At 49.8% G+C, this 17,483-nt stretch overlaps 4 protein-coding genes across 4 annotated transcripts; all 4 read left to right on the top strand.

Annotated features, from left to right (window-relative positions):
• Window positions 1-2,059: 2,059 nt before the first annotated feature.
• On the top strand, window positions 2,060-2,680 carry LOC119140147 (keratinocyte proline-rich protein-like). The gene has a single exon (XM_037371229.1). The coding sequence runs from the start codon at window positions 2,060-2,062 to the stop codon at window positions 2,678-2,680; it is 621 nt and encodes a 206-aa protein (XP_037227126.1).
• A 3,720-nt stretch (window positions 2,681-6,400) lies between these two features.
• On the top strand, window positions 6,401-7,042 carry LOC119159119 (keratin-associated protein 5-1-like). Its single transcript, XM_037411646.1, has one exon. It carries the CDS (start codon window positions 6,401-6,403, stop codon window positions 7,040-7,042), a length of 642 nt encoding a protein of 213 aa, XP_037267543.1.
• Window positions 7,043-11,468: 4,426 nt separating this feature from the next.
• On the top strand, window positions 11,469-11,867 carry LOC119159269 (sericin-1-like). The gene has a single exon (XM_037411945.1). It carries the CDS (start codon window positions 11,469-11,471, stop codon window positions 11,865-11,867), a length of 399 nt encoding a protein of 132 aa, XP_037267842.1.
• A 3,584-nt stretch (window positions 11,868-15,451) lies between these two features.
• LOC119159258 (loricrin-like) lies at window positions 15,452-15,790 on the top strand. The gene has a single exon (XM_037411925.1). It carries the CDS (start codon window positions 15,452-15,454, stop codon window positions 15,788-15,790), a length of 339 nt encoding a protein of 112 aa, XP_037267822.1.
• The last annotated feature ends 1,693 nt before the right edge of the window (window positions 15,791-17,483 follow it).

Genomic DNA, 17,483 nt, shown 5'->3' with positions numbered 1-17,483 from the left:
CATTGAAAGATGTGGATATGTAAGTCTAGCCTGAAGGTTTCAGAAATACTATCTAATTTCACCTGGAATTCTAGTAAAATGTGGCAAATTTTAAGAGAGGAGATTCAGAAATTAAGTATTTGCACTTCATGATTTGTAATATCCTGGGGAAGGGAACTGACTCCAAAACATCTCTTCTAAGATGAAAAAAATCCAAAACCAGCATAATCCTGAGACTGGGGTAAAGGGCTATAAATCTAAAATCCCTGTTGGCCCTTAACAGATACCAAGGGTTTTTCCATCCTTACATGCAAGCCCTGTGGCTTCCTGCAAGGCAATTTGCATTTTTCCTGTAGCTGAAGAACAAATTATCTCAGCAGTAGCAAAACTGTCAGGTCCAAGCATGCGCCCTGGAGTCACACCCCTGAATTCTGCACATGCTTTTCCCTGTGATTCAAACCTGAACACCACCGGACAAACCTCTGAGCATCTCTTAGAGACAATCTACTGTGGAGCGAGCACAAGGAAATACCTTTTGCACTGGACAGCCCCGGGGCTGCTGGCAGAGATACTTTGCTGGTACTTAAAAAAATGCCTTGATCGTCCACAGAAATGCAAAGTGGAGCAGCTGCATGGAAAATGAGTCAAAGCAGAGATGTCAGAAAGGTCGATATGGTGCTTGACAAAGCTTGACATTGTTGGTTTCTGAGGTCAGCATCCCTTTGTAGTGTCCTTGTTCCAGATGTGCAGCGCATAAAAGGGCTTTCGGTGTTGTAGCCACTCACTTGACCAAGATGCGCCTCACTTGGAAGAGAGTTAATTCATTTAAATAGGGGAATATACATCCCATCCACAGCCTGACGTGGTCCAGCCCAGCGTGCTGTGTCCATAGGGAGCCTGTATTCAGAGCTCATGCCTTCCAGTCATCCATGCCACACACAGGGCAACAACATCTGCCATTCATCATAATCCTGATGTCACCCTTGCTTCCCTCACCATCTCTCCAGCTGGCAGGTTTCTCTGTGCTCTGGCAGGTGATGAGCATCATGTCTGGGTATCACAGACCTTCCCTGACAAACAAGGTCCAACCTGCAGCCCCATCCGCAAAGCCAGCTGGAAAACTTCCCGTATTTTTCAACAAGGCAGTAAAATCATCTCACGTCAGCTGAGCATCAGGCTGGATTTCCAGCTGTGGGTAAAATGCCCAGAAAGCAGTTTGGGGAAAAACCTCAACTCCATGGAGCACACCACGAACATGATTCCTGGTTTAGGGTTGGTCAGGGTGGTGTTAAGCTGAAACAGAGTTGAAAAATCAATCACTTCTCATTGAAAATGGAATTTCACTGTTTTTCCAATTTTTTTCCTTTTTTTTTTTTTTAAATTGCTCTTTATTCTGGCAGGAACCTTGCTTGTTTTCAGTGATAGATTTTTCTCTGTTTTCTTTCAGGTCCGTGAAAAATCAATATCTCTGCACCAACACCCTGTTTCAAGGCATGAGCCATTGGGCACCTGAAGATGGGGACCGGGCACCGGTACCTGTGGGCTTTTTTGAGGTTTTCCCACTACCACGAAAGACTCCTTTTGGGCACATCACTCAGCATTACGGTATTCCAGGTATCCTTATCCCAGAATCGCATCTGACTAACATTAGGTAACAGCGTATTTGAACACGACCTATGGGAGAACTAATTAGATAATGGCCACTGCATATGCAAAGAGCTAAGCCGACGTTACATCAAGGCAGATGCTAATTGCAGCTGATTAATCCAATAGCAAGTGCCAGAAAAAAATATACATACAGAAGTGGCACTCACGGCTCAGCTATTAATTCCCATGGCATGCCTCATTTCCAAGAGAGCTCGGCCATGTATAAAAGCTTTCAGCCCCAGCTCTGTCCTCAGGATTCACGCTCCCTGCTCAGCCTGTCTGTCACAGATCACAGGGTGAGTTGGATTCTCTCAGCTGTCTTCGATTCCTCTTTTTTTTTTCATAGAAACAGCAGAAAAGAAAGAAGTCGGTGGGTGTTTTTTCTTTTTCCCAGACTGCTTATCCCCAAGCGCTTGGCCATCTCTGCCACAGGATGCACTACCATAAAGGCAACAGCTATCAGGATTTGTGCTACGACAGCTCGGTCTGTGGCGAGAAGGGCTGGACATGGCACGGTTCCACAGGGTGCTGCCACGAAAGTCCCATGGGCACCACAGATGTGCCCCCATGCCATGACCCCGGCAGCCTCAGCCGCGACATTGAGGGGTCCTGCCAGAGCCAACCGCAAGGCTGCCAGCCCATGGAGCCATGCCCACCCCAGAGCTGCTGCCCACCACAGCAAAGCTGTAATTTCGGGAAGCCCCGGCGGCGGGTGGAGGTGAGCCACGTGCAGCCCGTCTGCCCCCCACCCATGAAAATCCATCGCCGGCCGCTGCAGCAGTACCGCCCACCCCTGCACTGCGAGGAGCCGGAGTGCTGCAGCAAGCCCCGGCGGCGAGTGGAGCAGTGCCCCGTGGAGGATGCTTGTCCCCCCGTGATAGTGCATCCCCGGCCGCTGCAGCATCGCTGTCCCTGCATCCAGCACTGCCGTCCACCCATCCAGCACTGCCACCCACCCATCCAGCACTGCCGCCCAGCCGCCGTGCCCCTGCATCCCGGCCAGCACCAGCAAAAACAGGTTCCTCTCTTGCCACCCTGTCTGCAGAAGAAATGAGCACGGGGCCCAGCGAGGCTCTAGGACACCTCCCCAGCACGTGCCCACACACCGCATGAGGGATGCTTCGTTCCTCGCCCAAACTGCTGATGCTCTTACCTCCGCTTTCGGCGCGATGCGATGCCACCGCGGCTGATGGCTCATTGCTGCTCTTTGCACACTGGATTCAGGGTCCACAGCCCCCTGCTCCCCCCCAGCACTGACACTTTAAATTCCCAAGGTCCTCTCCCACCAGGGAATAAGCTTTAATCATCCAGACCCCACTTCGCTCTTCCTCAGGGTAGAGCAGATGTTTCTTCACTCTTCTGAGAAGGTGAGCAGCCTGGGGATGGAGAAATCGAATGGAAGGAGCCTGAGCGAGGACGGGGAAGCAGCCTGTCACAGAGTCACCTTCTCCAATTTTAGCAGACTGTGATTTCAAGGTCGTTTGAAAACAGAGACAGGACTGTACTGGGTAAAAAAGTACACACTGCGACTGCAGGAGCATCAAGGACTCCAGCAATTTTATTTTCTCCCCGTGTATTCAAGAATAAAGTTGAAAAAATTTAGCTGACACTCACTTCTCTTTTTTTACCCCCAAAAATATTACCAGCTCTATAATGAGAGGCTGTTAAAAAGTCATGGAAATTCTCACAGGGAAACTTGTAAATCTAAAATCAAAATTCCAAGTTCACACGTGAAGATTTCAGCTCCGGCTGCAGCAGTTCCATCTGGCTGAACTCCATCTGCACGCTGTAAAATCCTCCCCACTGTGGTCACCCTCCGCAGAACTGATGGATGGACTTCACTATGGTCCAGATCTAGGTACAAACAGTTTGCTCTGTATTGCGTGCCATCACCTTCATTAGCTAGATCATAACACTGCACCGGGGAGGCCATCCATCATATAAATGTTAATCATGATAATAAGCATGTGCCCCAGCACGTGAGCTGTGTCTGTGCATGCCAGGAATGCCTTTTCACTCCCTGCAGGAGGATGCAAGCCAGGCTCTACCTCTGCATCTCCCCGCTGCCCGGCTCTTGCAGGCATGCTGGTAATGTGTTGTATCTCTCTCACTTTGCCAGAAAAGCCTTCCACTAGGTGCATTAAAATATATATTTTTGTTTCTTTGTACTGCCTAAGCACAGCCCCCGCGTGTCTGCACAGCCACTAGCAACCACCAAAGAAAACAAGAAAGAAAAATGAAATTCATTCTTGTTTTCTTAATGCAGAAAACCACAATTCATTTTTCTCACCTCTAATTTTAACCAAATGAAAAACCACTTGCATAGGAACTTTAACTTCCGAAATCTCTTATTTTATTAGCTATTTTCTTCCCAGCCTCTTCTCACTGAAGCCAGTTCCCAGGCACCGTCCCAGTGCGGTGCCCAAAAAGCTGGCTCAGACCCCACAGACCAAGGGCCAGCTAGCCCTCACAGCAGTGCTTGCTGATCAGCTTTGGTCCACCTTTCCTGCCAAGCTGCTTTTCACCAGCTGCCCCGGCCCTGCCATCCCAGTTAGTCTATTCCAGCTGCAGGAGCAGTTTCCAGCCTGCCCGCATCCCATCCTACAGCAATTTCATAGAACCATAGGATTGTAGAAAGGTTTAGGTTGGAAGGGGCCTTAAAGATGATCCAGTTCCACCCCCCTGCCACAGGCAGGGACACCTTCCACCAACCCAGGTTGCTCCAAGCCCCATCCAAACTGGCCTGGGACACTTCCAGGGATGGAGCACCCACAGCTGCTCTGGGCAACGTGCTCCTCCCTCACAGGGAAGTATTTCTTCCTAATATCTAATATAAGTCTCCCCTATTTCAGTGTAAAGCCATTCCCCCTTGTTCTATCACCCCATGCCTTTGTACAAAGCCCCTCTCCAGCTTTCTTGTCAGCCCCATTAAGTACTGGAAGCTGCTGTAATGTCTCCCTGGAGCCTTCTCTTCTCCAGGCTGAACAACCCCAGCTCTTTCAGCCTGTCTCCACAGCAGAGGTGCTCCAGCCCTTGGATCATCTTCCTGGCCTCCTCTGGACTCACTCCAACAGCTCCATGTTCTTCTTATGTTGGAGGCCCCAGAACTGGATGCAGTGTTGCAGGTGGGGTCTCACCAGAGTGAAGCAGAGGGGGAGAATCCCCTTCCTCGACCCACTGGTCATGCTGCTGGTGATACAGCCCAGTGTTCGGTTGGCTTTTGGGCTGCCAGTGTACATTGTCGGGCCATGTTGAACTTCTCATCCATCAACATCCCCAAGCCTTTCTCCTCAGGGCTGCTGTCAATCTGTTCCCTGCCTAGCCTGTATTTGTCCTTGGGATTGCCCCAGCTTGCATGCAGGACCTTGCACTTGGTCTTGCTCAAATTCATGAGGTTTGCACAGGCCCACCTCTCAAGCCTGTCAAGGTCCCTCTGGATGGCATCCCATCCCTTCAGCATGTCAACCACAGCACACAGCTTGGTGTCACCAGCAAATCTGCTGAAGGTGCACTCGGTCCCACTGTCCATATCACCAACAAAGGTGCTGAACAGCACCAGTCCCAGTACAGACCCCTGAGGAACGCCGCTCACCATCAGTCTCCACACTCACCCCAATTCAGTGCCACCTGTAGATTTGCCAAGTCCACCCCATTATTCAGGACATTAATGAAGATGTTAAACAGCACCAGCAGGATGAAAAACAGCCAGTTTTTCACCCACCAGGTAGTTTACCCACCCAGTCCATACCTCCACTAGCTGCCAAAAGCATTGCAGAGGTTGAGGTAGTACCATCCATCACACTCCACTGTCCACAGAGCCAGCGTCTTCATCACCGAAACCCGTCAGCACAATTTCGTGACTCTGAGCTGGCTCTTTCCAGTCACCTGATGGTGTTTCAGGCACCTGGGAACGCTCCTCATGGATAGCAGAAGGGGAAGGCCAGGACATTAGCACTGTGCACATCATGGCTCCTGACTCACAGGTCACCCTGTAAGTGTCTCGGTCCTGTGGAGATGGTGAATAAGTACATTATTACCTGCCTCACACAGCCGATGTGTGGCTTAAATGATGGGAGTCCTTTATGTGCACCTCTTGGTAACTACATTATAATTAAGAGATGCTTATCAGGAATCATGAGTCAAGCAGAACATGCCAAGCACTGGGAACAGCATCCAAATGGAGGAGATGTTTTGCCAATAAACAATTTTAGTCCTCGTTCCTGCAGCGTGTTTCATTTACAAGGGGAAGACTTGGGACCATATAAAAGGCCTCCGTCCCTTGGCCTCTCACAATCTGCTCCCCTGGTCAGCGTCTGCCTTCCCCTGTGAATTGGGTAAGACACATCCCGGAGCAGACGGGTTCATTTCTGGATGGGTGTCTGGATTCAGGATGTCACAGACCTGGCATGCTTGCACTTTCCTTCAGACCACACAAGGGCTAGAGGGCAATGGGATAAGCCAAGAAAGAAGCTGACTGGGGGAATTGGGGTGGGATTTACAGCCATGCCACTATATGTTGCAGTGCCTTGTGGTTGCTTCTGAGCTTGGAGGAAAAAAAAATCAAGGTTAAGGTCAGAAAGACAGTTTGGACATAATCCGACCATTATTGGGCAACTGCAAGGATTTCCTTTAGTTCCAGGCTTTCAGGATAAGCGAGGTTGACCTGTGTGTGGGTCACTAAAGCAACTTTATGAGAAATTAAATGAAAAAGAGGAGATGGAAATGCAAGCCTGTCTGGCCATGTGTTTTTCAGGTTTTTCCCTACAGCCTAAACATGATATACTCTTCTGGAAGAGAATCATACTTCAACTTGAACTCAACCTGGTATGACCCCTCGGGGTCCTGGCTGGACACCCGGCGCACACCCTTCCGCTACGGCTACAACACCTGCTCCTCGGGGTGCGACGGTGAAGGCATTGAAGGCATGAGAGGGCACAACTACCGTCATTATGGCTATCGACAGCCAGTCTGCTCCGAGAGATGCCACGGCTATGCTGCAGCTGATTCGTGCCACGGAGGAGGGGGGTCGAGCTGTGCCAGGAGGCCCACGTACAGCTATGGGTCATCGGGGGGATGCCACAGCTACGGGAGGTCAGTTTGCTCTGAGAGGTGCCATGGGTCCTCGGGTTCGTGCCACGGAGGTGGTTCGAGCTGCGTCAGGAGACCCACATACAGCTACGGGTCATCAGGGGGGTGCCACAGCTACGGGAGGTCGGTCTGCTCCGAGAGGTGCCATGGATCAGGGTGCCAGGGGGGGAAGCCCTGCTACAGCAAGCCCGCACAGTGCGTCCCCCAGTGCTGCCCAGTGCAGACCTGTCCCCCACCGGTGCAGCAGGGCTGCGTGCCTGTGGCAAAGTGCATCCCAAGCCAGCAGCAAAAGCAGGTCTGCAAAGTGCCAGCTCAGAAGATAAAATAGAGGACATGAGGAGTGGGGATGAATGGGGGAAACTTCTCACTCTTGCAACACTGTCCTGATGGGCAGCATGTCCCATGTTGCTCAGGGATCCCTACTTTTCCTGTCATTTTGCTTGTAACATGCTTTGAAGGTGTAACCCACTGTCTGTGAAATATTAAGCACTGTTCACCTCCTTATTTCACAGCAGACATGGAGGCAATAAAAAGCTACAGTTCATAACCCCCTTGCATCAGCCGTTTCTGCTTCATCCCTTTGAATTGTTTCTGTTCCTCCTTGTTGGCAAAGCTGGTGCCTGCAGCACCCCCGTTCACCCTCACATCAAGGTTCCTGGTTGATTCAACCTGATTTATTCCTACTCTAGACAAGTTCCTTGTGGAGAAGTAACTAACAGTTTTCATCACAGACTATTTATGCAACCCAGCAATTAAATACTAATTTACTAAGGTAAAAAGAAAATCCACACATTTCATCAGAGAGGTAAAAATGAGTGGGTCTGCTTGGCGCGTCATTTCATTCACTGATGAGGCAATGGGTACAGTTCGACTCGTATCATGAGCCTCCAGAAAAATCCCCAAGAAAAAAAGTCAGGAGGAGGGTTCAGGAATGGGAATGGCATGGCTAGTGCAGAGCAAGAGGAGATGCTGAAGCTGGTAGAAGAGAAATGCTTTGGCCCATGGTCCATGAGACCTTCAGAGAACACAGGCATGACAGAACTTGTCTCACCCCAAGGGAGGCAGCTCCTGCAGGACCTACGTGTCTTCAGCAGCTGATAGTGATGCTCAGTGCTGTGCTGGTGGCTGAGAGATAAAGATGTTGAGAAAGACCAAGGAGGGGTGAGATCTCTCAGCCTGAAGGCTTTGACCCAGGGAGAAATGGGGATCATCTGGCCAGGAATGCATGTCAAATGGAAATTAGGAATGGGTTTGTAGATGTCAGGTGGGCACTTGGCTGGACCTACTGTCTCTAACAGGGTAAAAGGCCCCCAACTCCTCGTGAATTATGGCCTGGTAGGGTTAGAAGAGGGTTCACCTGGGCGGACTGTTGCAGCAAAGCAGGGATCTGGATCCAGTGACTCACAGCATCGTGTTCCCAGTGGCTCCTCGCACCTCACCCAGCCCAGGTGAGGTCCTCCATCGTCTCCATCTCCTGGTGTCCTGCCTGGCCCAGCCTGCAGGATGTGACACATCGCAGAATCAGCTGCTTCACAGCATTAATGGTGGAGATTGCTCCTGCAGCACCGTTTGGATAAGGAAAAAAAGTAAGAACAGGCACAGGGTGTACCTTCCTGGGATGGAATTTTTATAAGTGGACACACGGGAGCTGCTGACGTGCTCTGCCCTGACACCGCAGTGAGCCTTCCTTGCCAACCTCTTCCTCACACGTGTGCAGAGGCTAATGCCAGCGTGCACTGCAGAGCACACGGTCCCCATCCCAGGCATGGCTTGGTGGGGTGGCCCAGCCTGGGGGCAGCCCAAATGCCCACCCCATTGCAATGGCACAGCTGCCCCAGTGCATGCAACACCACTTGTGCAAGCCTCGGGGACCTCCGTGGAAAGGAAAGTGCCGGCAAACTATGACAGCTAAGGATGGGGAGTGGGCAAAGGCATCCAAATCCACCTTCAGATACTTCTGGAGCTTGCTGGGCTGTGGAAAACAGGGATGGAGTAGACCTCAAGAGGGCAGCTCCTGCTTCCCACGCACCAGGGCAGAAGTTGTTTTGCTTAAGCTGTTTTGAAGTAGATTTGTCTAACCTCTATTGAGAGGGATTTCACATGATCAATCCCTGTCTGAAACAAAAGAGAAATCTTTGTGTTTCAACCACTTTGCAAGGATTTGGAGGTTTGAACTTGTACCTGCGGTGTCCCTCAGATCCTTCTAAGATCTTGGCTTTCTTCTGTGCTTCATTTATCCCCTTTGTAAACAGAAAACCAATAACTGAGATATGGAAGAATCATGACCATGTATAAGCCACCCCAAATCCATGATACAAACTGGGGAACAAACCATCTCCTGAGATTTGTATTAGGACAACTGCAAAAATTCCTTCCATAAAACCAATAAATTACCCGAAGAGGAAAATAACCACCCACTCAGAACAGGATCAAGGGGTGCAAGGAAGCCTCTCCCAAAGGCAAGGAGCTTTGTAGGAGATACATGGAGCTCAGAGACCAGATGTAGGGTCAGTACAGTCCAGTCTTATACATGGGTCCAGGTCTCCGACGTGCATGAGCATCCTCCCCACCAGACCATGCTCAGGTGAACGTCTCTATCACTGAGAGAAATTATAAACATGTTTGTCACCATCCACGTGATCTGGGGTGTGATTAGTGTATCGTGAATAATAGTTTCACAAGAATTTTCATTCTTCATTCACGTTTGTGAAATAACCCCAGACACATTCTGATTTCCTCACATATCAATTCGTTCAAGTGATTCAGCTCCATTGGTTAGCAAAGAATTTATTTGACTCTATTTTATTTTAATTCGATCTGTGCTATTATTAATATTACAGTGGCCTCTAGAGTCCTGGATGAGATCAGGCCTGGTGTGCTCAGTAGGCGGAAAGACACTTTTCTCCCCAAAGCACAGCATTAAATCAATGGAGACACAGGCCCTGATGCCGTCCTCAGCGTGCAGGTGAGGATGGAAGGACAGAGGGAGGAAAGCTCTAAGAGCCACAAGACTTTCCCCCCTACTTTTTTCTGCAATCATAGTGTAATAAAGATAACAGCAGATATTTGGAACAGATATCGTGGGAATGGGACACTGCTGGAGACCTTTTCTCCTTCTGAGGCTCCTACCTGGATTCTCTCTGTCTCCTCTAGGGTTTAAAATTCCTTCTGTTTGGCTTAAAAGTCTCTCTTTGAGCAAAGAAAGGGCTGACTTGAAATACTGCAACACTCCTCTTAGTGTTGTTTTACTCAGAAATAGGTTTCTCTTTGATGTTACACCCCAGCCATGTCCCACCACCTGCGTTTGCCTGCTCCTGTCGTCCCAACCGGACACATCCAGCAGGATTTTGCTTCAAAGTCTCATATCACCATCTCCCACCTCTAAATCTCAAACCCAAAACTCAGTGACAGCTTTAGAGCCTGGAGGCAACTCAATTCTTTTCGTAACCCACCATGGCCAAGCCCCATCATCCCAGCAGGGGTGTGTGGCCAGTGCTGGCCCCCAGGGCTCAGCGGAGGATGATCACACTCCTTGTTTTTAGGGCACCCCCCACATAGACCAGCCCTGGTCTCTGTGCTCACCTTCTGCCGCCCCATCATGTGCTCATACCTGCATCCTTAATTCCCTTTGCCTCCTTCGCCCACTCATAACCTAGATTTTTTTCCCAAGCTGCCCAAACACACTCATTTTCCTACACACCACCATGGTCTTATTTGTTCTCTTTCAAGACCTTTTTATTTTCTGGATCCCTTTGGAATCCAGTCATCAGCCCACCTCCCTATCCCACCTTCCCACCCACTACCATTTTTGCATTGCCTACTTGGGCTCACAGCTGCTTTGCATTAGACACAAGAAGCAGGGAAATGCTTTTGTCAAAGGCAGCAAGACCATCCAGAAACCTCCCCCTCCCTGCATGTGAACCACACCAGGCGTGGTGGGCAATTAACATTTTTATGGAGTAACGAGAGGAATGGTGATCCCAAAGGTGGGATATTGATCTGCTCAGAATACCATGAGTCAAAACAGCAGTGTAAAAACTCTCCAATTAGCAAAGTGCTCGGGGTGGTGAACAAGCAAGTCCCTCTGGTAGGAACTCGTCTTGTTTCCGGAGGAAAAACACTATAAAAGATCTGGCACCCGATTTCTCCTCATTGTCTCAGCTTCACATCTCCTCTTGAATTTCTGCTGAACAGGGTAAGTTCGGCTGGATCAAACTTTTGCGCTTTTAATGATCGTCAGCTTTGCCCTGACCCTGAGGTCTTGACCGCTTCTCCTACACATCTCCTCTCTGTCACTGGGTCTGGTCACAGTTGCTCTGTCCTTCTGCCTAGGTTGTCTTCTCCATTCATGTCTATACATAAATAATAGAAAGCAACTAGGAAAAATTAAAATTTGCTGGTTCAGTCAGGAGTCTCCAGATCTAGCTCTGGACTTTGTCTTGCCACCACTTCTCACTAATCAGCAAGTGCTTTAACTTTTATCTTATATATTTGCTAAACACAGGAGAGAAAGGAAAGACTTGCTCAAAGGAAAACAGCACGGAGCACTTCTGTACAGGTCAGAGACCGCTACGGGCAGATGTGCATTCCACATTTTTCTCTTTTCTTCAAGAACCTGGCTTACAATGAGAATTTATTCTTGATATATAATCCCATCTCACTAGTCATTTATTACTGCTAGCTGACAGATGTGACAGTGTCTCTTGCCTTTGCACCCACTCAAAGATGATAGTCTTCCCAGCAGGTCTGCAAAGATGTGCTCCCGGCAAGACAAAGACCAGTGCCACCAGCAAGAACAATCCTCATGCCACAGCAGTGAAGGGTGCCACAGGAGCTGTGGTGGATCTGGATGCCATGGGAGCAGTGGTGGATCTGGATGCCACGGGAGCTGTGGTGGATCTGGATGCCACAGGAGCAGTGGTGGATCTGGATGCCACGGGAGCAGTGGTGGATCTGGATGCCACAGGAGCAGTGGTGGATCTGGATGCCACGGGAGCAGTGGTGGATCTGGATGCCACAGGAGCAGTGGTGGATCTGGATGTCACAGGAGCAGTGGGGAATCTGGATGTCATGAAATCAGTGGGGGATCCTGCCATGGAAAACCACAGGATTGCCAGCAGCAAATTTATCAAGTATCCTCAAAGATGAAGTGATCAGGACATTATCTGCATGTTACACACACGCATGTCCTTGATCTTGTGCTGAGTTCAGAAAGCTTTGCATGTGTCCTAGCAATCTTCAAAGAAAATGTCTCCTCTCCCTCCCCTGGAGAGTCCTGTGCCTCTGATGAGCTTATCTGTGGGTGCTAAAATAAACTGGGTACATTCACACGGGTGCAGTGCTCTCTCTATCAGCCTGTGACTATATATGAGCCATTACAATTCGGAGATCATCAGGGTTCCATGTTCACGATTTTTCTTTCACCTGCGTTATCACAGTACAAGACTCCTTGTGTTAACAGCCCTGCAGTTTCCCTGCCCAGGCACAGGCCACAGGGGTAGGCATTGTCCCTATGGACTCCATAGGAAAAGAGACAGAATAAAGTTTTTTAAATGCTGACATTGCAGGAGGCTATTTATTACTGGCCTCCTTTTTTTATTACTTTTATTTTATTACTTTTTTTATTACTTAGGCCTCTAGAGTGCAGGCAGCTCTCCTCCACGCAGCCTGCCCACAGAGATGGACACCCAAAACCCTCCACCAAGACCCCATGGGCTGCATTGCACAAGCCCTCGGGGCCAGCTGTGGGCACAACTGTGGGGCAGAAAAAGTCCTAAGGCAAAGGCACCCGTGGTGGGGCAGAAACCCCTTTTTTGCCATCTGGCCCCAAGGTGCCATCCTTGGAGCAGGTATCTCCACATGTTTACAACAACCCCCCCAGCAAGCCTTTCTAGAAACCCTCTGCCCAGCACTTCAAGAGCCCTGGGTCGAGCCAGGGGCGTTGCAAGATGGTAGCATTACCCAATGAGCTGAGAAATTTCCTCTCAACCTATAATTAAAAGGAATTGTGTAATTTATTGGTCTGCTATTGCCATTCATGAAATGGATGCTGCCCTGCTAAGATTATTCTCAAGTGTGTCACGATGATCAGAAATATCTGGCATTGCTGAAAAGGGTGCAGATGGCAGATGGCTCCCGGACCAGGCTGCCTGCTTTTAGTGTAGGAATTGTTTGAAAAAACTGGTGGTGGGGGTCTGGCGTTTGCCTGAAGCCCCCATTGCAAACTGCATTTGCATATTAAGGTGGACAGCCACCAAATCTAGAGTGACTGGGACTTGTGGCTGGGTGCTGCTGATCATTAACAAACTCAAAACAATTAAAACACGAGGAACTGAACACAGCACAATGTTGAGAGCCAAGAATTACTTTGAGTCTTTTTTCACAGAGAGAATTTCTGATGCCAGAACAAAATACAATTAATCAGAAGTGTTCAAGCCTAGGTACAGTTTGTCCTGATGCTGTTCTAGATCATAACAACAATTTAGCAATACAAAAGAAGCAATTAGGCTGCTTACCTAATTCATTAACCGTGCCCTGTCCACTCACCTTTCCAAAAATCGTCCGTGTTTCAGTAACAGCAAATATGTCGGATGTTTTTGGGGTTGCAGGAACCGCTCAGGACTTGTAGTGGCTTAACGAAGGTTCAGACACTTGCATTCAAAGCAAGAGTTTGCAAGAGGCTGGCGAGGCTCCTCAACGTCTGGCAGCTTGTTCCATTTTCCAGCCACTTCCCAAAGGATGCCGGGTCTCTCAAACAGCATTAGCAAAGGTGGGAAGAGGCTAAGCCTCCGTCTGACTGTGGTCAGCATCTGGGAATAGCATAAAAAACTCAATCAGCATGGAGAAAGAAAAATAAAAGGTAGGAGAGGTGGACCAAAAATATCAAATGCTCGAGCATCTCTGCAGGCAAGTGAAATATTTTTCAGCCAGTGTTGTCCATGCACTTTTGCACTGACAAAATCATAGCAATTCCCTGTTTCAGCTAGCAATAATGATTTTAGTCTTTTATTCGTGCCTGTTTAATTACTGAAGTGTCTTCCACAAGTAATGGCAGAAAAGAGCAGAACATCTGGTGCCTGAAGCACTTCCTAGCCCAAGCAGCAGAGGCAGAGGAAAGGAACAGGGACTGTCTCAAATTATTGCTTGCAATTAGCTGTCAGTGCAAACGTGGTACCTGGCCTGGCCTGAAGGCTCACGTGGGTCTGTGCATCTGTCCCAATAACACTCGGATTTGTTGGCCAATTACAAGCTAATTGAGGAACAGGGAAAATTGCTCCAAAAAAGGATGTTCCTACAAGGTTGGAGAAAGTCCCCGGGGTCTGCCAGCTCCCCACGATGTGGCAGCCACCCCAGGCCACTGTGCGTCACTGAAGACAGCACCCATGGGAGACCTTCTCCTCCACATGCCAGCACTGAAGCCACTCACAACCTGGAAAAAAAAAAAAAAAAACCAAAAAAAAAAACCACCCGTGTTGCCATTCCAGAATTACTCACAAGCTGAAAGTTAACCACATAATTATGTACCTCACTAATCCTGGATCACTACTCTGGGCAGGTCTTCCCCCTTCCAAAAATAAGAATCCCAACTGCCTTTGGTTCTTCTTGTAACAGCAGGAAACTTTTGACCAACAAAAACGTTGTATAGGGGTTATCTTTTCCCCCTCCTCACTACTCTACCATATTTCAGCTGGTTTTAAGAGAAATGAGCCAACAGTGGAATCAGTCAAATTGCTGCTGAGGAAGAGTAGTCTTCCATGCCAAAGGTGCTGTTGGCACTTATAGGACTCTCTTGGCTTATGGGCATTTGCAGCACTAGAGCACCCCAAGGCATTTTAAAAGAATGGTGTGATTTAGCCGTGGACATCCCTCCCCTAAACGCAAAGCATTCCCCAGCTGAGAGCAAGACCAAAAACAAACTGGCAAAGCTGTGGAAACCAGGGCCACCCACACTACTCCCCCACTGGAGCTAAGCACAGGTAGAGCTGGCAATTAAATATTTCTGCGGCACAGGAAAGACGACCGGTAGGAAGAGGCAATACCCAGCACAGATGAGGTGAGTCATGCGAGTAACCTGAAAAGTGGGGAGGCAAAAAAAAAAAAAAAGCCATCGATGAATTAAATGAACCAGCAGACCTCTGTGACAGGGAGGTGCTTCATTTCCAGATGGGATGTGCAGAGAGGGTATAAAAACGCTCGTGTCCCGGAAAGCCTCATTCCCTCCTTACCCCTTCGCTGTACGAGCATCTCAGGTAAGAGGGGTGATGCTGCGGGGCTGCAGGCTCAGGGCAGTGTTTGAAACTGGCTGGGAAGGGGATGGGTTTGGAGCAGGCTGAGCCCAGCACCTTGTGTTGGAGGTTGGGGATTGCTCTGCGGGTGCTTGGAGGAGGGAGGTGGGGTGAGGAAGGAGCGTGGGGGATGCCAAAGAGAGCAGAGACATTTGGGGTTGGAGGGAGGCTCTGGGGGGATTCTCCCTTGCCTCTGGGAGCAAGATGGCTCTGCTTTGGAAAGCCAGCCATGGTCCGCAGCTCTGGATGCTCCCACCGTCTCCAGCAGTACCTTCAGCAGGGCAATACCGCAGGTGGTACAAGAAGACGGTGAGAAGTTTAAAGGCAGTTGGGGGTTCTGGCTAAGACTGGATAAATATATAGGCAGATTTGTCTGCCCTGGAAGAGCAGAAGCAGGAAAGGAAAGTCCCTGGCAGCTCCTCTCTCCCCGCAGGTCACCCCCAAACACAACGATGTGCTCCCGCCAGGACAGGGACCAGTGCCACAGCCAGGAGCGCTACACCCGCCAGAGCAGCGGTGGATGTCACAGCAGCGGTGGCGGTGGCTGCCATAGCTCCGGCGGTGGCGGTGGATGCCATAGCTCCGGCGGCGGTGGCGGCTGTCACAGCTCCGGCGGCGGTGGCGGCTGTCACAGCTCCGGCGGTGGTGGTGGCTGTCACAGCTCCGGTGGTGGCGGCTGCCACAGCTCCGGTGGGTCCAGCTGCCACAGGACGCCACAGATGCAGGTCCCACAGCAGCAGCAGCAGCAACAGCAGCAGATCCACCAGCTGCCCTCGCAGAAGATGAAGTGATGGGGTGTCCCCCACAACCCTGCTCCTGCAGCAAAGCCAGGCACAGACCAGCTCCCTCCAGCCTCCGCAAAGCTTTGCAAGCCCCGAGGTTGCCCGGCTACAAACCCCCTCCCCTGCCCTCCAGGACCATCGTGCCCTGGCAAGTGGCATCACTCGTGCCTCCGCCTGATGCATCAGGCTGGGCTTTGGCCCCAGGAGGTGTCCATGAGACAATAAAGCATTAAATTTCCCAGATCTCTCTTGTGTTGGTATTTCCTTAAGCTACTCATCCTTCTTTTCCACACATGCTATAGAGACACAGCTGGCTATAGAGGAATGTCTCCTTCTCTGGAGACATTCCAAACCTGCCTGGACACGGCTCTAGGAGAACCTTCTTTAGCCGGGGGTTGGAGTAGATGATCTCCAGAGGTCCCTTCCAGCCCTGACCATTCTGCGATTTGGCCATAGGGTCTATACAGCCGCTAGCAGGTCATGTACCTTAACCAGGGGAAGACACCCCTGGGAAAGCACCCAGCCCATCACCACGTGTGCACAAGGAGCCCATTTAGCATTGCATTTTAGGGAGAATGATATTGCTGCGTAAAACAGTGCTCTTGAACCCAGCAAAGTCTTCTCGTGCTTTCTGGAGCTCGTCACACACATGCCAGATGAACTCGGCAGATAATCCTCCTCCATGAGCTGAACTAAGGGTTGCAAAGAGTCAAGGGAAGAGCTGGCAGGGAGAGAAGCTGAATCCACCTCCCGGCACAGCCAGGACCTGGCAGGGGTGCTGCTGGAAAGGCAGGGAGGCAACCAGGGAAGGGGTTTTGCAGCTGGGAGCTGCGCAGAGCCTGGCCCAGATGTGTTACAGCCCAGTGCAGAGCCTGAGGGAGGGGAGCCCTGCCGCCAGCCCCGCTCGTCCCAAGAAAACCCTAGAAGGGATTACTATGTTTTGAGGTTCCTTTCCTTTGCCTTTTAGGTTTTTAACCTAAAAAATACTTTTTTTTTTTTTCTCTTATAACCACAATAAAAAAGGACAGAGGCTTCTCTGCTTCCATTTTGATGTGATTTCTTTTAACTGAAAGCTGAATTAGCACGTCTGAGAGGCTGGGGACGGCAAGAAAAACACCAGCCGTTATGAAACTTGGTACAGGGTTGGTTATACTGAAAATATATGTCCTTTCTCATTGAATGCATGAGCTCATCACCTGAAAAGCAAATCATCATTAAACTCTCCTGTGCAGAACATCACCCCTGACCTGGGCAAGACACGACTGCTACAGATATCCTCCAGAAAAGACAAAAACTGGAAGAAATGCAAAAAAAAAGAAATGTAAACAAAAAAAGAAAGAAAGAAATGCATTTTTCCCTCAGACTTTAGTCACTGGTTATTACTTTGGGTAGAAGGAGGGATGCACAGAGCAATAGCAAGAAGCTCTGTGAACATTGTGCTCAGCCTGCACAGGAGCCAGCCCCTCCTGAGCATGCACGCACTTGCTCCAACAGCCACATGGATTCCGCCTGCAGTGCGCACAGCTCCAAGTGGGTGTCTACCCAGTTCCTCTGCTAATTACAATTGCAGCCACCAGTTTCTGTACGAAATTTTATGACATCAGTGGCAGTCAGCACAGTAAATGCCGGCTGCATGTCGTGCTGGGTGAGCCACAGGTCTAGGAGGTTGGAGGAGAGCTTTGCAATCCTCCCCATTGCTGAC

This window comes from Falco rusticolus, chromosome 19 (assembly GCF_015220075.1).
Source record: "Falco rusticolus isolate bFalRus1 chromosome 19, bFalRus1.pri, whole genome shotgun sequence".
Classification (NCBI taxonomy): Eukaryota; Metazoa; Chordata; class Aves; order Falconiformes; family Falconidae; genus Falco; species Falco rusticolus.
The sequence above is the reverse complement of the archived record's forward strand: the minus strand, read 5'-3'. Positions and strand labels throughout refer to the sequence as shown.

Bases quoted from the DNA above. Each gene is read 5' to 3' on its own strand.
- LOC119140147 (XM_037371229.1), top strand. From the start codon at position 2,060: ATGCACTACCATAAAGGCAACAGCTATCAGGATTTGTGCTACGACAGC.
- LOC119159119 (XM_037411646.1), top strand. From the start codon at position 6,401: ATGATATACTCTTCTGGAAGAGAATCATACTTCAACTTGAACTCAACC.
- LOC119159269 (XM_037411945.1), top strand. From the start codon at position 11,469: ATGTGCTCCCGGCAAGACAAAGACCAGTGCCACCAGCAAGAACAATCC.
- LOC119159258 (XM_037411925.1), top strand. From the start codon at position 15,452: ATGTGCTCCCGCCAGGACAGGGACCAGTGCCACAGCCAGGAGCGCTAC.